The sequence below is a fragment of the Sapajus apella genome, unplaced genomic scaffold, assembly GCF_009761245.1.
Source record: "Sapajus apella isolate SASKATOON/1434 unplaced genomic scaffold, GSC_monkey_1.0 scaffold15, whole genome shotgun sequence".
NCBI lineage: Eukaryota > Metazoa > Chordata > Mammalia > Primates > Cebidae > Sapajus > Sapajus apella.
This window is the reverse complement of record NW_022436955.1, coordinates 27194623-27218659: the sequence shown is the minus strand read 5'-3', so window position 1 is coordinate 27218659 and position 24037 is coordinate 27194623. Positions and strand designations below refer to the sequence as shown.

General features: G+C 45.7%; 1 protein-coding gene and 1 pseudogene across 2 annotated transcripts; one reads left to right on the top strand and one right to left on the bottom strand.

Moving 5' to 3' along the window:
- Window positions 1-231: 231 nt before the first annotated feature.
- Window positions 232-1430, top strand: LOC116555847 (annotated as a pseudogene). The gene is made up of 3 exons (XR_004270698.1): window positions 232-432; window positions 485-875; window positions 1360-1430. The product of XR_004270698.1 is annotated as a 60S ribosomal protein L13a pseudogene (transcript).
- A 10238-nt stretch (window positions 1431-11668) lies between these two features.
- On the bottom strand, window positions 11669-16720 carry HSBP1 (heat shock factor binding protein 1). The gene is made up of 4 exons (XM_032284541.1): window positions 16520-16720; window positions 15880-15946; window positions 15186-15306; window positions 11669-13261 (listed from the first exon to the last, which is right to left on the bottom strand). Exons 1-3 carry the CDS (start codon window positions 16562-16564, stop codon window positions 15188-15190), a joined length of 231 nt encoding a protein of 76 aa, XP_032140432.1. The 5' UTR covers window positions 16565-16720; the 3' UTR covers window positions 11669-13261; window positions 15186-15187.
- Window positions 16721-24037: the final 7317 nt, after the last annotated feature.

The window sequence follows — 24037 nt, the reverse complement described above, 5'->3', positions numbered from 1 at the left end:
ATCTACTTTGTGCGGGCACCGTGCTGGTACAGGACTTGTGAAGATGACTGTGTTTTCAGGTCAGCCCAGAAAAGGCAGTGCAGTCCAGTAGACAATTTTCAGAATCGTAGCTGCAGAGGATGGAGCATTCTATTTATTCAATTATTACTTTATGTAAGCAGTTGCGAGAATATTTAAACCCAGTGCACCCTTCAATAAACAGATACGTGCTTTCCCAGGGCAGCTGCCGAAGATGGCGGAGGGACAGGTCCTGGTGCTGGATGGTCACGGCCAACTCCTGGGCCGCCTGGCGGTCATCGTGGCTAAGCAGGTACTGCTGGGCCGGAAGGTGTTGGTCGTACGCTGTGAAGGCATTAACCTTTCTGGCAATTTCTACAGAAACAAATTGAAGTACCCGGCTTTCCTCTGCAAGCCGGTGAACACAAACTCTTCGAGAGTCCCCTGCCACTTCCGGGATCCCACCACTTCCGGGATCCCACCACTTCCGGGCACCTCGCCACTTCCGGGTCCCCCGCGGCATCTTCCGGTGGACCGTGCGAGGCATGCTGCCCCACAAGATCAAGCAAGGCCACGGTGTTCTGGACCGCCTCGAGGCGTTTGACGGCGTCCCACCGCCCTACAAGAAAAAGCGGATGGTGATTCTTGCCGCCCTCAAGGTTGTACGTCTGAACCCTACAAAAAAATTTGCCTATCTGGGGCGCCTGGCTCACGAGGTTGGCTGGAAGTACCAGGCAGTGACAGCCACCCTGGAGGAGAAGAGGAAGGAGAAAGCCAAGATCCACTACTGGAAGAAGAAACAGCTCATGAGGCCGAGAAGAACCTGGAGAAGAAAACTGACAAATACACAAGAGGTCCTCAAGACCCACGGACTCCCGGTCTGAGCCCGATAAAGACTGTTAATTCCTCCAAGAGAATAAAAAATAAAAACAGATACGTAGTAGGTAGCCAAATTTTACCACACTAGTCGTGAGACAGAACTGACAAAAAAGAAACGTGCCATAATTTTTTTGAGACTTTTTTTTTTTTTTTTTTGAGACAGGAGCTCACTCTGTTGCTCAGTCTGGAGTGCAGTGGCACGATCTTGGCTCACTGCAACCTCTGCCTCCTGGGTTCAACTGATTCTCCCACCTCAGCCTCCCAAATAGCTGAGATTATGCAGGCATGCACCACTACACCTGGCTAATTTTTCTATTTTTTGGTAAAGACGGGATTTCACCTTGTTGGGCAGGCTGGTCTTGAACTCCCGACCTCAAGTGATCCACCTGCCTCCCAAAATGCTGGGATTATGGGCATGGGCCACCGCATCCAGCTGGTGCAATAATTTTTGAAACAAATTTTGGCTGTTGGTGTTATTGGCAGGGAAAGATGAATATTTCTACAAGGAATTTGATGACAATGCTGGCTTCTTAAAGGGCTTTGAATGTGGATAACACAGGTTCTTTGAGGACACTTTGCTTTGGAGACATTGGCCCATCTCAGGGGGTGCCTGGAGCCCTCTTCTCCTGGCAGTCTCTTGTGACCTGTGCCATGCCAGATCCCCCGAGTCAGAGATAGCAGAAGGCAAGCAGAGTCACACGTTAGTAGTTGACTTTAGGTGGTATTCAGGTGTTCACTGCAGGAATTCTTTTAGCTTTGTTGAATGTTTAAAATTTTTCATAATAAAATGTTGGGAAAAAAAGAACTTAGTTCAAATTTATTCCCCCCCTTTTTTTTTTTTTTTTTTTTTTTTTTTTTGCAATTTTCTGTTTTTCTTTAGCTTCTCTTTGATTACTCAAGTTGCCAGCCCCAGAGCAATTACTTTCTGCAAACAAGTTCTCAGAAGGCTCAGATGAATTTTGGACCTAATTTAATTCCCAATTTACTTGCTTATGGAAAAAAAAAGGCTTAGTTTCTTTGCACCACATCAACCTTTGGTGTACCAGTTTTGATTTCTTTTAAAAAGCTGGCTATAAGATGCCAAGCCAGGCAGCATGAGATAGTCCCAATGAATTAATGAAAACTGGGGGAAAAAGGGGTGTTCAGAGCTTGCAGGACAATGGCAAAACCCATACACAGACAAAGGAAGCCTCAGAGGGGACAAGCACTCCAAGATAAAGGGAGAGCGTGGATGGTGCCTATGATAAGGTGCAGAGAGGATCGAGCTGCTCTGATGGGCAAGGATGAATGAGGCCAGTCACAACCTCTCTCTGTATCAAACACCTGGATGGTGGTTCCAGGCACAGGGTTGGTAAAACAGGTACAGATTTGTCCTTTGATTTGCAGCCTCCCCAGAAGATAATGCTGACATCCTCACCCTCGGTATGTGTGAATGTGACCTTATTTGGAACTAGGTCTTTGCAGAAAATAACTAGTTAAGATGAGGTCATCATGGATTGGGTGGGCTTTAATCCAATAACTGGGGTCCTTATAAGAAGAGGTTAACTTGGACACAGACACACCGAGAGGAGAACAGAATGTGAAGACACGCCGACACGTAGAGGGAAGAAGGCCATGTGATGATGGACATGGAGATGGGAGTGATGCGGCTGCCAGCCACGGGCTGCGGGGAACCACCAGGGCCACCAGGAACCATTAGGAGCTACCAGGACCTGGACAAGGCAAGAAAGGCACCCCCCGCCCCCAGAGCCCCATGAGGAACAGGGCCCTGCCCAACCATTGATATTGGATTTCTGGCCTCCAGACCGTGAGAGGACACATATCTGATGTTTTAAGGCCCCTGGTGTGTGGAACTTTGTTAGGGCAGCCCCAGGACAGTCACACATAGGGTAATGGTGGAGTCCCAGAGAGGTCTGCAGAGTCACTGCTTCAGGGCTTATTTACCTTGGTCTGCCCTTGGTGTCAACAGCCACAGTCCTCCTTGGTTGTTGCTTTGCCCTCTACTCTCTTCTGCAGGCAGCCTAGAGACAACGGGGGTTCTGGGGAGCCCAGCTTAGCCTGGAGTCTAACTGTATCAACATTACTGGTAAAGAACAAAAAGCACCCAGAGGAGGCAGGTCAGCCATGGGACCTCATGCAAAGACAGCTGGGGTGCAACCATGGGCTCTCTGCCTCCTGCCTTCTGGGAGTCAGGCCCATGCAGTGGCTAGTCCCTGCCTGGGAGGTGGGTGTGTCTCCCCTGCTTTGGGAGCATGGGTTCCAAACTGCTTTCTTGGTGGAGTTCAGCTTCCTGGGTAGATTGGCTAGCAGAGAGAACTCCTTCATACTTTCATTTCTCACTGAACATTAATACGTGGTCATGTTGAAGTCCAGTGTGTGGAGGAGCATGCTGTGGAACTCAGGAATGCCACCAGGGCTGGGCCAGCCTGGGGACCTGTTTGAGTGGGTGGGCAACCCATGCTTCCCTTGTGCCTTCCTTCCCCTTCTTGAAAATATGTCCTGGGCTCAGAGCAGACGAGGTTGTCCCCCAGCTGACCCTTAGCCAGTCAAGGTTATTCGGGCCCCCCTTGCTAGTGATGGCTGTGAGGTGGGCATGACCAGCACTTGGCCAAACACATAGAAGGGCAGGTCTAGGCTGGGCGCGGTGGCTCACGCCTGTAATCCCAACACTTTGGGAGGCCGAGGTGGGTGGATCACGAGGTCAAGAGATCGAGACCATCCTGGTCAACACGGTGAAACCCCGTCTCTACTAAAAATACAAAATATTAGCTGGGCATGGTGGCGCATGCCTGTAGTCCCGGCTACTCGGGAGGCTGAGGCAGGAGAATTGCCTGAACCCAGGAGGCGGAGGTTGCGGTGAGCCAAGGTCGCGCCATTGCACTCCAGCCTGGGTAACAAGAGCGAAACTCCGTCTCAAAAAAAAAAAAAAAGAAGGGCAGGTCTGTTGGAAGATTACGGGAAAGTGTGTCAGCGGGTGGGGCGGGGGGAGAAAAGGGAGAGAGAGAGACACAGAGAAAAGTCAAAGCCCCCCTCACACTGCCTCCCTGCCTTGAATGGGGCCTCCCCCTTGGATGTGTATCCAAGTTGGGATGGTTTTAACAAGGGAAGCAGCAAGCCTGTATCACACAGGCCTTCCCTTCCTCCCACAGGGGCAGTGGTGGGTGGCCAGGTATCCTTCAACTTTTTTTTCAAGACGGGGTCTCACTATGTTGCTCAGGCTGGTTTTCTTTATTTCCAAATAAGGCCATATCCACAGGTACTGGGGTTAGGCCTTCCACCAATCTTTTGAGGGGGCACAGCTAGGGTGGACAAGGAGGAAAGGTTTGGGGCAAGGATGCTGGGTTGGCCCACAGAGGCAGTGCTTACAGACACTGTGTAGCCCCAAGAAGAAAGTCACAAGCCCCATAGAGCAGCAGGCAGGGTGGGTGGACAGAAGGGGTGACAAGTCTCCCATCCACAGCACAGCCCCCTCTGGGCATCTTATGGGTGACATCACTCAATATCCTCGTGATTTAAATCATTTTTAGTCATTGCTTACAGCTGAAAACATTCTAATGCTTTTATTATACAAATAAAATATGTAATTGTAAGTACTTGAAGCCAGTTCTTTGATTTGGGGCTAATGTATTACATGCTTTTCTTTCCACCTATAAGAAAAAGAAGTTACGCATTACTTATTTCCTTCAGGATCAATGACCCAAATGATAAATGAGAATCTTGTTCTTTTTTCAAAACAGCAAATGTGATTGCTTTTTAAGTACATGAAACTGTGCTTAAAACTCTCTGAAAGTTCAAATTAAACTGTGATTTTATAGCTATCTTTCCCATTATTAGTGATATCTTGTTATTTTCACAAGTTAAATTCTATTTAAATACATTTATGTATTACAGAATTGTCAAGTCGCAGTTTAACCTGCTGAGGGAGTAGAAAAAAGCGTGCCTAGATTAAAAGAATGCACTTACACGAAAATAAAGATAAATGAACTAATAAATTACTAGTTTTTAATAAATAATCTCCATATTGAATAACTTATCCTTCTGGTAAAATATTTACTATGCTCTTTAAAACCTTTTTAATCAACCGAAACACTCAGGAAGCTTTAAATGATTGGATATCCTTTTGTGGCTTAAGAATTGAAATGATTTTTTACTGAAGTACATTTTAATAAGAGGCAAATTGATGTGAAGTGATTCAAGTCTTCATGGAGTGAGGGCTCTTCACACTCAGTTCCTTGGGCTTAGGGGTGGACTCCTCTGTTCAGAAGGTGGAAGAGGTCACACTTGGTCCTAGAGCTTGGACGTTTTGGGTAATTAAGAATCAATTCCTTTTCAATTATTTTAGGACTAGTCCAGGCCAGAGACTCCCAACAGGCTCCCATTTCTCTATGCAGTGCTTTCATGCATGGAAAATAATATACAAAAATAATAAATGAGAAAGTTTATTAAAAATATGAATATCCAGCCCTTGTCCCAGATATTCTAAATCAGGACCTACAAAAAGGGGTGCTGGGACCTGCATGTTCTCACTCATAAATGCAAGTTGAACAATGAGAACACATGGACACGGAGGGGAACATCACACACCAGGGCTTGTTGCGGGGTGGGCGACTAGGGGAGTGATAGCATTAGGAGAAATACCTAATGCAGATGATGGGGTGATGGATGCAGCAAATCACTATGGCACATGTATACCTATGTAACAAACCTGCATGCTCTGCACATGTACCCCAGAACTTAAAATATAATAATAATAATAAAAGAACCACTGCACTAACGGAAATGTCTCTGAGGAATAAAATATTCTTTCCATGCACGTTTTGTTGAAATCCGAGGCAAAAAAAAAAAAAAAAAAAAAAAATCCATCGTCCTTAGACCAATTACGGAAAACAAGTATCCGTAGAGAGCAGAAGAATGAATACTGCCAGAACATCAGGGATTTGCATGCTGTTACAAACCTTTCAGGACTAAGACCAGATACAGGGTCATCTGCTGCAGGGGTTATGAAGTCCAGAAGAGAATATCAGGTTGGTTCCCAAGCCAGAAAAAGCTTAACATCTCAATGGTGTTTAAAACAGCATAAAAGCAAATTATGACATCCATTTAGTTACAAGTATTTCAAAGAATTCTCACCAGTTTATTAGTCACTGTTAGGATAAAAAGGACTCTAAGTTCTGAACTTGCTAAACAGTAACTTCTTAGAAGCGTTACTAGCAAATCTTGTCCACACAATTGTTCTGGAATACGAGTCAGCTTGAATAAATTCAAGATTTCTGGCAGAGTTGATGGTAGGGAACAATTTCCGGGTCAGCGATTCCAGATATTTTGTGCCAGAGTTTCTATGGGGTCTATTTTTCATCATGGGGAAGACAAAGTCGGGTCACAGATCATTGTTAAGACTTGCCCGAGCTTGAGAAAAGGAGAGCGGCTCAGCAAAAGAATCTTCCAGGTATCTCCTTCTGAGGATGCTGGCAAATGTGCATCTGATAAAATCAACCTCCCTGATAAGGATTCTGATAGGAAGTCCAGCCCAGGGGATGAGGGCTCACAGACCCAGTGCCGACCCACGGTAACCATAAACCTCTTTAAAAGTCTACAAGCAAGACTGCATAATTTTGACAGATGGCTTTCAAAAGACTCTTTGCCTTTAAGATTCTTAATTATGGCCCCAGTGAACACAGGTTCTAATTGAGGGGCATCCAAGCCTGGCCCGCAGGAGAGATACCTATCAAGGGGAAAGGCTGATTTCTTTTGAGGACATTGTTTTGCAGCATTTCCTGGACTTACCGGTCATAGGCTTCTGTTCCATGAAGAATTCGGTCCAGTCCTTTGCCTCATTAAGATTTTAGAGCAGAATAAGTCAAACGGTCTTATGTTTTCAGGAGAACACATTCTTAAAAGAAACAGCCGGCCCTGTGCAGTGGCTCACACCTGTAATCCCAGCACTTTGGGAGGCCGAGGTGGGTGGATCCCGAGGTCAGGAGTGCAAGCCTGGCCAATATGGTGAAACCCATCTCTATTAAAAATACAAAAAGTATCGGGGTGTGGTGGTGCGTGCCTGTAGTCCAGCTACTCAGGAGGCTGAGGCAGAAGAATCGCTTGAACCTTGCACTGCACTCCAGCCTGGGTGACAGAGCAAGACTCTGTCTCAAAAAAAAAGAAAAGCCTTATTATGCCTAAAAGGCCTTTAAGATATTGAATATTTAAAGTTTCTTTGGGCAAACACTTACTGGGTTTTGACAGCAACTTGTAAAGACCAAGATAAGAGGTAATAGAACTACAGCAATGGTTTACAAATGTAGTTTTTGAAGGCTGATTAGAGGGAGACGAATTCTAGCTGGAAAACTTTTTGATAATGTCAACAACTTTGGAGAGCTTCTGGAGTGAATGAGATGACACAGGTGAAAGCACCTAGCGCCGTAGCTGGCACAGGACCAGCAGGGAAAATGTCAGGCAGATCTGAAGCTGAATCCAGTTACCAAGTCATCACCTGTCAGGGAATTGGAAATCCTTTGATTCAAACAGTTGGGACACAATCGAATTGTTGAAGCACGCATGACACATGGATTGAATTGAATACCAGGTAACCGGGGCCAAAGCCCTGATTGTCCAAGTTGGAAGTGTCAGCTGGGTTGACACAAGCTTGGTGGAACCCCATGGAACTTGGTGAATGACATCATCAGACGGTCTGCAGTAGGCAGGCCTTCTTGAATGCAATTCTCGGAATCTTAAATTGTGCACTGGGGTCTAAAACCAACATTGCTGTCTGGCCCTGCCCACAGGAATTTGGAAGAGGGACCTGTGGTGCCGCACAGTCTCGGGCCTTTGAAATGCTCCTCAGGTGATTCTAATGTGCCACCAACGTTGAGAGCCAGCTAATTCTGGAATTAACCAGTGTTCGCAGTGTTTATAATCCAGACGCTAAGTCTGGAAGGTCTATAGCAAACACTGTAGGTTACCTACGCAGTAGCCATTCTTTCCTTTCTGATACAACCCTGGTTTTGTTCTTGTATGTCTCTACCTCTGAGGGTCCAGAAGCTATCAGCAGAGCCTTTACACTAGGCCCAAGTGGTCTCATTAATGGGTTAAGCTGGGATGCCTCAACAGCAGCACTGCTGACACTTGGGGCTACACCATTCTTTGGGGTGACGGTTGTCCTGTGCACAGTAGGGTATTGAAGCAGCATCCCTGGTTCTACCCTCTTGATGCCGGCAGCACCCCAACCTGAGTTTTGAGATGGAGTCTTGCTCTGACACCAGGCTGGGGTGCAGTGGTGCAAGCTCAACTCACTGCAACCTCTGCCTCGCAGTTCAAGTGATTCTTCCACGTCAGCCTCCTAAGTAGCTGGGACTACAGGCGTGCACCACCAAGCCCGGCTAATTTTGTATTTTTAGTAGAGACAGGGTTTCACCATGTTGGTCAGGATGGTCTTGATCTCTTAACCTTGTGATCTGCCCACCTTGGCCTCCCAAATTGCTGGTATTACAGGCATGAGCCACCATGCCTGGCCCCTTCTTCACATTATGAGACAAAAGGAAAGAAGAAAGACATTCTCCGGCTGGATGCACCCAGGTGGAACAAATCTGACGTCTTGGTCTTTTTTTTTCTATTTTTTGAAACAGAGTCTTGCTCTGTCACCCATGCTAGAGTGCAGTGGCAAGATCTCGGCTCAGTGCAACCTCCACCTCCTGAGTTCAAGCAATTCTCCTGCCTCAGCCTCCTGAGTAGCTGGGATTACAAGTGCCCACCACCATGCCGTTAATTTTTGTATTTTCAGTAGGGACAGGATTTCACCATGTTAGCCAGGCTAGTCTCAAATTCCTGACCTCAGGTGATCTACCCACCTTGGCCTCCCAGAAGGCTGTGATTATAGGCCTGAGCCACTGTGTCCGAACCAATCTTAGTCTTAGTTTTACTGAGGTGCAGAATTTACTTGTCCCAGAGCTGCCTGCCCTTGGGATTTCTTGCCATGTGAAATAATACACCCCGCCATTATTCAAAGGGCTGATTTCTGCTATTGGTAGCTAAATGCTTCTAAGCTGCTGGATCCTGAATCCAAACTATTCTTAATTATTGGGAAGCAATACTATTCTCTTTTGGAATCTGGACATTTTGCAAGACCAATGTGAATAAATGGTCAAATTCTGTTGCCTACTGTAGGGACACCGAATTTGACCATTATTAGATTATTATTGTGAAGCAAGACAGTCAAGATTGTTATTGTGAGGCAGGACAGCATCTACATGATGGGTAGGTAGTTCACATATGTGGTGTATACATAAGCTTTGGCAAAATGGGGCTCTGTTGAGGAGACAGCCCCACATTACGTATCATCAGTGTGAGGGATACCACAGAAGCTGATGTTGTACAGCTTTTAGGTATCACTCAAACCCTAGGCAGGGCTCTGAGGAGCTTCCAGGCACCTCTTAGTGAGCCTCAAGTGTGAGAACCAAGCCTTAGGATTATTATTATTATATATATTTTTTGAGACAAGTTCTTGCTGTGTCACCCAGGCTCGAGTATAGTGGTGTGATCACAGCTCACTGCAGCCTCGACCTCCTAGGCTCAAGTGATCCTCCCACCCCAGTCTCCTGAGTAGCTGGGAGCACAGGTGTGTGCCACCACACCCAGCTAATTTTTCTATTTTTTTTTTTTTAGAGAGATGGAGTCTTTTTTTCTTTTTTTAAATAAATGATGCCATCCTGACTTGTTGAAACAAACTCTTCCTATTCCCATATTAATGTGTGGGGTTAAGTGCAACGTGCAGTCACAATTCCTCTCTTTTCATTTTGGGTAGTGATCCACTCTCCCCCTGCTCATTTTCATTCACTGAAGTTCTCAAGTGGCTGCAGCTAAAATCAGACACTTAAATTTAATACAAGATTCCAGGTGGTGGCTTCATGAGTCCATTTTAAAATCTTTGCTGCCTTAAAAACAAAACAAAAAAACAAAAACCGCCAAAAAAACAGTGTCCCAAAAGGATGGTAGGCCAGTAGTAGGCCATGGAGGGGGAGTTTTTCTCCCCAGGGTTGGGTCTCAAGCAATAATTTTTGTGGGAGACCATGACGGGTACAGGAATGAAAAATAAACATGAAAACCTGTTTCTGTGGTTGTTCTTATTGAGGAGACCAAAAAGACACTGATGCAGGAGCACAATTTTGTACCAGCTCTGAATAAATTCCAAATATAAAACTCACTTCAAGTGTGTTTATTAATTTTAAGTCATGTTTAATTGAAAACACTACATTAGCCTCTTGAAACTAAATTTCAAGATCCAGCGAGAGTGGGGTTGGTAATTTCCAGACAGCCTGGACAGCTGAGATGTGGAACTCTCAGCTCACATGAAGAGGCAGAGGATCAGCTGTGTGAGTGAACAGGGCAGGTGTGCAGCTGTGAGTCAATTCCAGGGCCATCATTAACAGCTGTGACCTCAGGCACTTGACTCCCAGTTTTGGGTTCCTCCTCTTTAAATGGGACTCATCATATGAAAGCCTAACTCAGTGTAGTTGTGAGGATTAAGCCAAACAGTGCAAACAAAATGCTTAGCACTGTCCACCGGTTTATTATCAATGCTTTCAATTGTGCTAGCTGTGAACAATCATTAACTGTAGCCAGTTAACTTTCAGGGCTAGATGTGACAACACATCCTGCAAGTTCCTCCATTTTAATCTAATTCAAGGTACATAAACTGCAAAATACAAAATAAAAGAGGAACACAGTACCTGTTTGTGAAGGCTTCCATTTACTTTTACTTGTTTGGAGGACTCTATGTTCCCATAGCAACAGTGCTAAGTAAGGGTTAGAATTCCCAGGACTCACAAGGGCCAATTAACTCTTAGTTACCTGAAGTATTGTGTGTTAGTCCTGATGAGGTCAAACGATGGTGTACTTTACTGGTAATGAAACAAAGAAAAAATTGATATGAAAACACTTTAAAATGCTGTAGCTCAAAGGAGAGCAGGATGAACTTGGGGCCAAATGAGGAAGCTGTGGGGCCATGGGGTTTGGGCGACAGGGCACTTCATCAAATATAAGGCTGTTTTCCTTGCTGGAGGGGCCCCCAGCCCCCATACTCATCTGTATTTGTCAGCCCTCAAGAGAATCTTCACTGCCTTGTAAATGAACAATAGTTGGAGAAGGAATACTTCATACAGTATAAAAAAGATTCTTGGTCAAACATGGTGGCTCAAGCCTGTAATCCCAGCACTTTGGGAGGCTGAGACAGGAAGACTGCTTGAGCCTAGGAGTTCCAGACCAGCTTGGGCAACACAGCAAGACCCAGGTGTGGTGGCACGAACCTATACTAGTAGCTACTTGGGAGGCTGACGTGGGAGGACTGCCTGAGCCCAGGACTTGGGCTCCTAGTGAGCTATGATTTTTGTGCCACTGCACTCCAGCCTGGGCAACAGAGAGAGACCTCGTAAACCAGCAGGTGAGAAGGATAAAGCTGAGCTCTCTGCTCTACTTTCAGAGCCTTTAATGTGCTAATTTCTTCATGAGGTTCATGAGGTTTCAGCATGTTACCTAAACCCAAGTGACCACAACCCCTTCCTTCCTGGAGCATCTCCAGGGGCAAGTGTTGTGGGAACATACCTGAGAAAATTCTGGAATGCCAGTCCTGGCAAGCCCTCCTCCTGCTCATCAGCTTCCCCTTCCAGCCGGCAACCTCCCCCAACATACCCTCTCCTGTTTTGCCTTGGGTTACTTGTACTTAATCTGTCCAGAGGTTTCAGTTGGTACTCTAATGTGATTTGTGCATTTCAATCTGAAAAACAAACAGATTTTTGACACAAAGGAGGCTTCATAGCAGGATTTCAGGCACCTTTATTCATGGCAGATATTTTTGGTCAGGGCTGCCTGCCTTTGAAATCATTCCAGTACTTAAAGAGGTCGACTCCTGCCTAAGTCACAACTCTCCTACGACTGCAATCGGCCATATCATTTCCATTTGCCACTTACGAGGCTTGAGAACATTCAGCAGAGATGCAGGTTTCAGCTGGTCTGGTCAAGGCCTGCACAGTGTGTACGGGGCATTCTGGGGGCTCAATCCTGCAGCACAGCCTACTTGCCTGATCAAAGGAGGTTCTGTAGTTGGGTACCATGGTGGTGAATTCATTTTATTAAAGGAGGATTCAACTCCTTTATGTTCCCCATGTAATCTGTATATAGGACAAAGTATTTCTTACTATTATAAATTTGCAATATAAACACCAAGACTGGTGTGGTGATACAAGTTACTTAAAAAAGTCACGTCTTTCAATTTTTCAAGTTTTTATGTAAAAGCACTTTGTGGTGACAATCACATGGATCACCTTCCAGGTTATCAGTATCAGCCTGGAGGCTTAGCACTCATGGCACTGCGTTTTTGAGTGACTAGAGTTAAAAGGTTATTATCCCTGTCTTCTATAATCAACAATAACGCTGTGACTCTGCAAGAATTTAGATAAGCAACAGCTGAAGTAAAATAGTATTTCTTAAAAACTTGAGTCTACAAGTCATTGGTCATATTCTAGCCAAGCAACCAGCATGGATTTCATATGGTCTCTTTTCCTTCTTTCTTTCTTTCTTTTCCAGTCAGTAGCTCAAAGGAAAGATGGAATGACTGAGTTTTAAAATCCTGCCAGATTTTTTTATGGTAACCATTGTAGATGAACCATTGTAGGGTCCTACTGAAGTATTAGAATCTCATGCAAAACTCTAACAAATGCCTCATTACAGAAGGCTATTCTGTTATTTTCTGTACTGTAAAAGTTCTAACAAGAAAGTGGCAGTGGTTACTTTTCATTGACTTCAGCATGTGATCTCAGGGACTTAGATATAAGTCTAAGTTCTATTCTGAGTTTTAGCAACAGAGCAGTGACAGATATTCCTGAATAAGCAATCTTTACGTGTTTTTAGCCATTTGAAAAGTATTGCCAACACACTATTTGGTGTCAGCTCAACAGTCACTTTGTGCTGAGAATTAAAGAACCCTAAAGTCTACAAACATCTGACTTCACCAAGACTAGAAGGGTTTACTACTTGTCCAATAAAAAATGACACAGCAACTTTTATCCAAACAGCAACTACTACAAAAGGAATGGCAAGAAAAAAAATATGACTTCACAAAAATACACTGAAAAATCTGACAATTTTATGCAGGAACTGCCAAAGTTTTAGTGTTTAATAATGAACAGCACAACTGACCAAGGTCCAAGATGTGAAGATACCATGTTCAAGAAACTGGGGGGCAAATCGCTCTATAAACTAAGTATATAGAATGTGGTAAGAATGCACACGTTATAATATAAAACCTGTCTACACATAGTAGTTAGCTGCAGAAAGCCATTCAGTTTTCTCTTGGCTTGGAAAAATGGTGTTCCAGATTCCAGTATAAATTATTAGGAACCTGTTGAAAAAAGAAAAATCATCAACATGTTTTTCATTATATGAGTACATATAAAAATGACATATAGAACTATCAACTAAAAATCCCTTTACATGCCCATATTGAGTTACACTTATTTCTTTGCATAATATTTTAGCAAAAATAGATTTAACTGGAAATACTTTTTAAAATTCAGAGTCAGTTTCCTACTCCCATTCTTTTCTTTGAATGACCCCCATCACTAGCCAGTCTACAATCCTGAAATCCTTGTGGGAATATTCTCAGTCGGTTGATGGGAGTTTTGACTGCCACATAATATAAAAAGAGACCCACAGAAGCATCTAAGACTGGCAGGACACTTTTCCAGATTATCTCTGGTTAAGAATGATGATGACATAACCATAACCAGAAAGCAGTTATGTGATTTACTCACACAGTCAATGAACCCCACCTATTGCAAAGATAAAAGCAAATTGAAGAGTCTGTCTTCAACATCCCAAATCTGTATTTCACAGTAACTTCGAATCTGGTCCAGAGCAGGCCCAGAAAATAGGAAATTAGGCATCTTTAACTGTGTATTCTCCTTAGCATTCTAGCAATCTAAAAATTCTCAGGAACCTTCTTTTTCTTTTTTTAACATAGTCTTGCTTTCTTGCCCAGGCTGAAGTGCAGCAGCATGATCACTGCAGACTCTAACTCCCAGGTTCGAGCAATTCTCCTGTCTCGGCCTCCCTAGTAGCTGGAATTACAGGTGTGTAGCATCAGGCCCAGCTAATTTTTTATTTTTGTAGAGACAGGATTTCACTATGTTAGCCAGTTTGGTCTTGAATTCCAGACCTCAAGTGATCTGCCCACCTTGGCCTCCTAAGGCGTGAGCCACCGTGTGCCGCCAGTAACTGTTTTTTTTTTTTTTTTTTTGAGACAGAGTCTCACTTTGTCGGCCAGGCTGGAGTGCAGCAGTGCGTCCTCAACTGTAACCTCCGCCTCCCACAGTAACCTTCATTTTTACAGAGAATTAAAATGTTATAAATGAAACATGAGAAAAGGGAGTTTTTCATACAGAGGAAAAGGCTCACAACGCACTGTGCTGAGTGATATTGTACATTTACCTATCTTGCTATGTGGCATTTTTGTTTATTTGAGACAGAGTCTCACTCTGTCGCCCAGGCTGGAGTGCAGTGGCATGATCCTGGCTCACTGCAACCTCAGCCTCCTGAGTAGCTGGGACTAAAGGCATGTGCCACCACACCCAGCTAATTTTTGTCTTTTTAGTAGTAACAGGGTTTCACCATGTTGGTAGGCTAGTCTCAAACTCCTGACTCCTGATTCACGTGCCTCGGCCTCCCAAAGTGTCGGGGTTACAGGCGTTAGCCACTGCACTCGGCTGGTATTTTTAATTGTTAGGCTTTCCTCTGACATCTGGAACTATTCAGTGGAAATTTAAATGAACTCCAGGGTAAAAGCTTAATGTGGCTGGCCACAATCTAGTTCACCTATATCAAGTTACCAAGAAAGTCCCCAGAATTTAGGGCATTTAATAAAGTGGTAATGTGGGTGACCTGTCAGCTATTTCTGAAAACAAAAACAAAAAAACGACCAATGGAAAATCTTCCAGGGACAGGCTTTATAGGCCAATAAAAACACCTTTATTAGCTGGAATGATAAAAACTCAGTGGTTATCTAATGTTAGCCTGTGGTCTTAACTAACAGTGATAGAAGTCTAATTAATAAAAACTGGGAAAATAAATTCATGTAAAGAATGAGTTTGGCATGAAAAATTTCATAACATCAAGTCCACAGGGGATAAAGAATACAGGGATGCTTGCTGGGATCATGGCTGGGAACTATCTACAGAAAGTCTGACTACATCAAGATTATACTTACAGTTTCTCTCTCTCTCCTAAGAAAGAAAAAAAAAAAAAAAAAAAATTGCCCCCTTCCTCACCTTCAGCTCTTTTGTGTGGCAGGTATCTTGTTTTCACCTTCCAGTTCTTCCACCCCAGCCTGTGTCATGAGGTCTGCGATGTTCTTCTCCAGATCATCAATGCGACTACTCATATCATCGAGTGGTGAAGTTAAAGACAATGAGTGCCAACATCTCCTCATTAAGCCCTTTTACTTCAGTCCCTGTAGACTACAGCCTTAAACACAACGATTCTAGGGAAACTGGTCTTCCAATTTCCTTTAGACACTGTTATAGGCTGGCAGGTAAGAGTATAAGACTCTGGGGCATAGCTACCCAGCATCGGATTGCAGGCCTGACCTTTACTAGTGATGAAATCCCTAAACCTCAATTTATTAATTTGCTAATAACACTACAACCCACTCATAAGGTCATGCTGAGGATCACAAGAGAGACACAAACAAAAGGGCTTACTTAGTTCACAGTACACAGTCAACCACACCAGCCATAGGGATTGGCGGACAGTATGTTCCTTGAGCCAGGGATCTGTCTAGCTCAGCAGTACCCCTAGCCCTGGGTGCAGTCCTTCTCAGAAACACAGTACACTCCAAGCTCAGTAAAAAATTCTGTAAGTGACTGGCTGACGCTGCCCTGAAAACTGCTCATTTATCCCCACTACTGCTGTCAAACAGGCTCCAAAGGCCCACAGGAGGCCGACTACAGATAAAAAGGATATTTCTCCCAATGATCTGGTCAGACATGGTCTGAAATTTGTCTTGCATCTGCTGCAGCAGTGTCTGCACCTAAGAAAAATCGAAACAAACACGGTCCACACTGATCCTGAGACATCTTCCTGGCATCACGACGGGAGCCCTGGTCCCGTCGGCGGCACAGCTGCCCAGCTCCGTTTCTGCCTCTGGGCAGCTGTGCCGCCTTCAGCAAGAATCTTCCTTCTCGGGTCTTCTGTTTTCCCACCTGTCCAATTAGTCTGGTGGGCTGGGGAGGCCGCCGCGACTCAAAGCTCAGGGTCTTTAGGTTGCTTCTGCCGGGCTGGGGCACCCTGGGGTGTGTGAGGAGCTGAAGGGCGGGGAAGGTGCCCAGGGGAGGGGCGACGGACCCGGGGGGCGTTCGCGGCAGGTGAATGGGGATACCGGAAGGGGTCGGGCTTGGGGGCGACCGCGGGGAGACTGTCCCGCACAAAAAGCCCAGGGGCACAAGGTGGCCGGGAGCCTCGGCCAGAGACGCTCCCAGAAACGGGACCTCCGCAGACGCGACGCGCAACGCGCGACCGCGGTGGGCGCCCCTCTCTCCGGCAGGGCCTGGCCCGATGCCGCCCGGGAAGGCCGCGGCGTCAGGCCCGCACAGCCGTCCCTTACCACCGAGGTGAGGTCCTGCACGGTCTTGGGGTCAGTCTCGGCCATCTCCCCGACGCCCAGCTTGGCGGTGATATCTCAGACCGTCACCTGCACTTCCGTTTGTCCGCGCAGACGCCCCAGGCAGCTGCTTCTCGCGACAAGACAAGCGGCTCGCGGGGCCGCGGGGCATTATGGGAGTAGTAGTTTCTCCCGCACCGGAAAGGCCTCGAGGCCGCGCGCTTCTGTTCCGAGGAGCGGCCCCACCCCGCGCTCCCCGCCGTCTTTTGCATAGCCCCTCCCCTTCCCTCTATGCCGCCTCTCCGGCTGCTGGCGGCTGGGGGCGTGGGAAGTGAGACCCACTCAGAGATGGAGTAATGGAGGCAGAGCGTGGTCTTGGCGTCCTTTCCAGGCTGTAGTCAGTCGAAAGACGGCTTTGGGTTAGTTTGGACTGTCAGGACGACCTTACTGAGCTTTTGCCCTTCAACAAGACCCACTGTGCCCTACAGCCCCCAAGTCAAGGAACATTGCCCCCCAGGAAGCCCCATGGCCCCTGTCCTGTCACCCCCACCCTCTGAGGGTGGCCAGCGTCCGCAGTTTAGCCCAGTGGGTTCATTTTACCCGTCAGGTCCGAATGAGGGGATTCAGACAGGAAGCTGTCCATCATGCCTGGCTTCTTTCACTCCACCCGATGCCTGCTGTTGAGGGGGGAAGGCTTCGGGCGTCAGGGTTAGACTGTGGGTTTGGGTGTAGAAGGAGGTGGGCACTGCTGAAACTCAAGTTCCAACCCCACAGATGGTATTTAGGATTGGGTCCCTTGGCAAGGGGATGAGAGAATCCTTGACTGCGGGCCTGGCATGTTCCAGAAACTTTCACACATCTCTTTTTTTTTTTTTGAGACAGAGTTTCGCTCTTGTTACCCAGGCTGGAGTACAATGGCGCAATCTCGGCTCACCGCAACCTCCGCCTCCTGGGTTCAGGCAATTCTCCTGCCTCAGCCTCCTGAGTAGCTGGGATTACAGGCACGCGCCACCATGCCCAGCTAATTTTTTGTATTTTTAGTAGAGATGGGGTTTCACCATGTTGACCAGGATGGTCTCGATCTCTTGATCTCGTGATCCACCCACCTCGGCCTCCCAAAGTGCTGGGATTACAGGTGTGAGCCACCGCGCCCGGCCCACACATCTCATTTAAGGACTGCACTACGTGGGGGTCAGCTCCCCTTTGAGTTAATCTGGGGGGAGGCTGTAAGGGGTTAGACCTGTTTCAGGAAAGGGTCCTCATCCAGACTCCAAGAGACCGGATTCTTGGATCTCATGCAAGAAAGATTTGAGGGCGAGTTTGTAAAGTGAAAGCAAGTTTAAGAAACTAAAGAAATAAAAGAATGGCTACTCCATAGACAGAGTAGCCCTGAGGGCCGCTGATTGCTCATTTTTATGGTTATTTCTTGATGATATGCTAAACAAGGGGTAACTTCTTGACGCTGTGGCATTCGTAAACTGTCATGGCGCCAATAGGAGTGAAGCAGTGAGGACAACTAGAGGTCACATCGCTGTCTTGGTTTTGGTGGGTTTTGCCCCGCTTCTTTACTGCAAGCTGTTTTATCAGCAAGGTCTTTATGACCTATATCTTGTGCTGACCTCCTATCTTATCCTGTAACTTAGAATGCTTTAACTGTGTGGGAATGCAGCTCAGTAGGTCTCAGCCTCATTTTACCCAGTTCCTATTCAAGATGGAGTTGCTCTTGTTCAAACGCCCCTGCTAGACCCACCAGTGTCTCTAACAAACCTGGAATCCGGTTGGCCTTGAGGCATAAAACTCAACTCCCTTTGCCACACCTTCCCCCTTACTCACATCTTTGCCCCTCACTCCACACCCCTAATCTTTCCCTACAGAGAGACCTTCCTTTCAGTGTAAAGATGCAAAACTTTTTTGTAATTGGCTGTTGTCAACTGGTATTTGGCTAGTGCTTTACCCAACTACTTGAAATAAACATATCTCAGGGTTTTAACTTAATCCTCGGAAGACCCTGTGATATAATTATCATAATTTTACAGTTTTGAGAAAACAGACATAGAGGCATTAAGAAACTGGAACAAGGTCATCAAATTAAGGAAGTAAGAGATGCAGGACTTCCTGATTCTACATCTTCTCCTTTTTTTCTATTATTCTAGAATTCTCTGAGTTTTTTGAGCTTAGAGCAGAGTTTCTCAACAGCTGCAACACTGGCATTTGAGTCAAATCATTCTTTATTGTCAGTGGTGGAGGGATGCCCTGTGCATTGTAGGATGTTGAACAGCATCTCTGCCCAGGCTGAAGTGCAGTGGCACAATCTTGGCTCACTGCAACCTCCGCCTCCTAGGTTCAAGCGATTCTCCTGCCTCAGCCTCCTGAGTAGCTGGGATTACAGGTGCAAACCACCATGCCCAGCTATTCATAAAAGGCTATTCATAAAACTTTGGAACTCCTTAAAAACTTGTGATTAGCCGGCTAGGCATAGTGGCTCAGGCCTGTAATCCCAGCACTTTGGGAGGCTGAGGCGGACGGATCACGAGGTCAAGAGATCGAGACCATCCTGGCCAACATGGTGAAACCTCGTGTCTACTAAAAGTACAAAAAATTAGCTGGGATTGGTGGTGTGTGCCTGTAGGCCCAGCTACTTGGGAGGCTGAGGCAGGGGAATTGCTTGAAATCAGAAAACAGAAGTTGCAGTGAGCCGGAAGTTGCAGTGGGACCGCACCACTGCACTCCAGCCTGGCAATAGAGCAAGACTCTATCTCAAAACAAACAAACAAAAAATAGCTAGTGACTAGCCAAGGTGAAGTAGGGCCTCAAGCTTCTGACTTTAGACTCCAATCCCTGGGGCTTCCACACTCAGCAGAGAAAGCAGGGTGCCTGCACCCTGAATTTCCAGGCAGATCTGTCTTATGGTCTTCTGAGGGTTAAAACATTGACATATGTTTATTTCAAGTAGTCAGGTAAAGCTCTAGCCAAATGCCAATTGACAACAGCCAATCATAGAAAAGTTTTGCATCTTTACTCTGAAAGGAAGATCTCTTTGTAGGGAAGGATGAGGGGTGTAGGGTGAGGGGCAAAGGTGTGAGTGAGGGGGAAGAAGCAGTGAAGGGAGTTGAGTTAATTCAAGAACATGAATTAGCACTAGGCTCTGGAGTTTTTCCTTTTCTTTTCTGGCAAGAGACTTGGGGTTTTGTTTTTGTTTTTGTGGTTTTTTTAAATGCCGATTGGAAATTTTCTTCACATAAACAACAAACAAACTTGATACTCTTTCAGTGGAGACATTATTTGTTCATTTATTTTTTGCACTTTAACAGATACTAAGTATGCTTTCTCTGTGTGGAGACCAAGGTCTGTTAAAGAGCTGCTTTTCACAGAAGCTTCACTAATTTAAACTCATGGCTGACATACTCACCTTGTGAGGCTGACATACCAAACCTAACTGAATATTGTTCCATTAACAAAACCAGTGTACTATGTGTAAGGCACTGGTAATTAACCTTTAAACTTCAGTTTTGAACAACCCTCATTTTTAACCTTTATTTAAGTGTGATAGTTGCCTTACCTCCTCTTAGCATTTTTTTAAAGCTCTTCTGAGATTAATTGCATGTTGTACCTCCCGTTTTTCCATTCAACACAGTTTTGTTTTACGTGTGCTTATTATGGTACTTTTATAATTGCTTTTTGGTTCAAGCTGGGCCATTCTTTTGACATGCCTCCTTTCTTAGATCTATACTATGGAAGGTGCAGTGGCTCACACCTGTAATCCCAGCACTTTGGGAAGCTGAGGCAGGCGGATCACTTGAGATCAGGAGTTCAAGATCAACCTGGCCAATGTGGCAAAACCCGATGTCTACTAAAAATACAAAAATTAGCTGGGTATGGTAGCCAGCACCTGTAATCCCAGCTACTCGGGAGGCTGAGGCAGGAGAATCGCTTGAACTGCGGAGGCGGAGGTTGCAGTGAGTTAAGATTGAGCCACTGCACTCCAGCCTGGGCAACAAAGTGAGACTCTGTCTCAAAAAATAATAATAATAAAAGACACTGTGGAAGGTGTTGGTGTGTCCATGTGGTCACATGCAATGAGGTGCTTTGTGCGTTTGCCTTGTGTGGGCAGCGATAGAATGATCCTAGCCGGGCCTTGGAGAAACTGGGCTGTGTCCTTTGCCTAGTTGCACCTACATCAGCGCTATAGGCCCAGCCCTGGGGCCCAGCAGCTGCTTCCCTGGTTTGCTTTCCCCCCAGGTTGCCTCAGGCTGCTGCTGAGTCCCCCTTTACTTGACGGACAGTGTCACAGCAGCGTCAGCAAAGGGCTCCTGTTCCTTCTAGGGGCCTGGGCTGCCCTACCCCTGGCCCTTCAGTGGCCATTCCAAACTTTTCCGATTTCCCCAAACCCAGGATTTTGTCCGCTTTACCCTCAGGGGATGACCTTATATTCTCTTTTGTCGAGAAAATAGAGACTGTCCATCAAAACCCCTCAACTTCCGTCCTGCATGCAGTCATGGTTCCTCCATTAACACCAGTGTCACTGCTTAACAGTCCTTTCTGTTTCAGGCAGAAGCATCCTTCCCCAGTCACAGGGCTCTGCATTTGTCTAAGGCAGAGAGACCTGGGCCCTGATCCCATTCTCTTCCATCAACTCCAGGAACTTGCTTCCTGCATTCGTTTTCTTTTTTCCAATGATTCTTTCTTTTCAGCACATAAAAGTGACCAAAAAAAAAAAAAAAAAAAAAAAAAACCAAAGAAAAAACCCAAAAAACAAATAGAAAATGGAAACCACTCCAACCAAGGTGAACCTCCACTGACCCTGTGCCCTTGTTGAGCTCCTGCTCACAGGCGAGGTTCTAGAAAGGAAGGAGATACTGTCTTAGTTGCTGGATCCACCTCCTTACCTTCTGTTCATGCAACTTTGCTTGTTCTGCTTCTACTAAAATGATTCTAGGTGCTGTGTGGACAGGCACTGCATAAGTGTGACTCACATGGTAGGCATTCATTCATTCCATTTTCATTTCTCTTTGAGTGACCCTGACAGGCAGAGGGTCTCAGCTGAATGTTACTGTGTCTTTGAGACCCCCCTAATCCTTATTTGTCTCTCGTTTTAACACAGAGAGCGTCATACACAGACCTTAAGCAGACATAGTATCTCGCTAAAAGTTAATTATGCTTTTTTCATCGTATTTATTTTGATTGCTGCTTTAGCGTATTCCGCATGATACTGGTTTTTCATTCAGGTAGTATGTGCGGTTTTCTTTTTCTTTCTTTTTTTTCTGTTTTTTGAGACAGGGCCTTACTCTGTCACCCAGGCTGGAGTGCAGTGGCTCAGTCACGGTTCCCTGTAGCCTCAGCCTCCCAGGCTCAAGCAGTCCTCCTGAAACAGGCATGCGCCACTACACCTGGCTGTGATCTTCATATTTTTTGTAGAGATGGAGTTTTGTCACGTTGTCTAGGCTGGTCTTGAGCTTTTGGGCTCAAAATGTCTACCCGCCTTGGCCTCTCCAAATGCTGGGATAGGTATGAGCTACCATGCCCAGCCAATGTACAGGCTTCTTTTAAAATAAATTTAAGCCAAAATTATAAATGTAAAATTATATAGTTTAAAGCCAGAGTTGTAGCTGATGGTACAGGTGGCATTTCAGTGTGGCAGAGTTAGTCAAGGTGCTGAGAAGTGAGACAGGAAGATGGCTAAATAGTGACGATATCCTCTTGGGATTAAAGTTTCGCAAATTCTGCCTTGAGAGAAGGCAGGGAGCCAAAGGGTAAAGAGATGGGGTGTGCTTTGAAACCACATGGTTATATAATTTGATAAGGGGAAGCACAGGAACTATGACTGCATCAGGGCAGCACTGTCACTTCTCCCTGGGGATAAAGTCAGAAAGAAGACGGAGGAATGTCTGCAGGTGTTGGGTCCCTGTTTTTCAGGGAACAATCCTTCAGGTGCTAGTAAGCCTCAGGAAGAGGATGCTGTCCTGCTGGCACGAGGAGGGGCTGGGGCAGGACAGTTACCAGCCAAGCACAGGTACGGCTTAGTTACAGACACAGAACGGCAGATTTAATTTAGAAATACCACCATCCCTGTACCAGTCCTCTTGGCTTGGATTCCCATGTAAAAATCCAGGGTTGCTAGGCTCTCAGGAGTGTGCCCTGGCTAGAATGAGTGGATATTTTGCCTTGTGTTACCAAAGCACAGAAAGGTCTCTTTGAGGCCTTGTTTATAAACAAACAAACAAACAAGCCAAAACGCAGAAAACCAGAAAATTGCTTTTCTGGGGAAGAATGGTGTGATCAGTAGTTGCTCTGACACATCTCAAATTCTCTTGCTTTTGAATTAAAGCATTGGTTTCTGTTTCTTACATTCTTTTGAGGCAAATTTCCAAATCAGTGTCTCCATGACTGGCTGCCAAGGCATCCATTTGCTATTTATTTACCCAAACGAGCAGTTTCCTGGAGACAGACAGCCCAGCGGGAACGGAAAGTTTTCTAGAGTAGATTGGCAAGTTTGGGTTTCCTCTGCTCCACCCTACCATCATTGCCAACCTGCTCAGTCCTCAGCACTTCCATGCATTGTTTGTGATGACACAGTTTGCACCTGGTGATAAATGGGGCAGTACTGCCTTAGCATACAGCAGGAAAAGTGCCAGGGTGGAGCCATGCATACCGCTTAGTAGTCATAAGACCTACTGTGAGACAGTTTTAACTGTGTGAGCCTCAGTTTCTTCATCTATAGAATGGAGCTAATGTCTATTTCAATATCCCATGAATTACATAAATTATGTATATGATGCATAATTATGTATTACACATAAATTACATATATGATTACAAGGTAATGTGTATATACACATCTATATAGATGCCTAAAGTATCCAGCTCACAGGAAGCACTTATTAACATTCCCTTCCCTCTGTGTTTTTTGAGACAGTCTCGCTCTGCTCTGTTGCCCAGGCTGGAGTGCAGTGGCACTGTCTTGGCCCACTGCAAACTCCGCCTCCTGGGTTCAAGCGATTCTCCTGCTTCAGCCTCCTGAGTGGCTGGGATTACAGGTGCCCATCACCATACCTGGCTAATTTTTGTTTTTTTGGTAGAGATGAGGTTTCACCATGTTGGCCAGGCTGGTCTTGAACTCCTGACCTCAGGTGATCAGCCCGCCTCTGCCTCCCCAATTGGTGGGATTACAAGTGTGAGCTACCGCACCTGGCCTCTCCTTTTTTTAAAAAAATGATCTCACTAAATAACCTTCCTGCTCTCTGTCTTTATCTATCTATCTATCTCTCCATCCATCCATCCGTCTATCATTTACATATCTGTTTTTCCAAATCAGAATGATTGACTCTTATGAAGGGAGAAGAGAGCCAGTTATTAAGCAGGAAGCACTTGGTTTTAGTCTTGGTTTTTAAACATCATAGACTAACCTGGTGTGGAGTCCTGATAAGTAAGCAACAATGAGGAAAGAGGGCCCAGGGAGGGGAGAACAACTGTTCCAAGAGACAGCTCATCACAAACAAGCCGCTGGCACAGCTACCCCTCTAC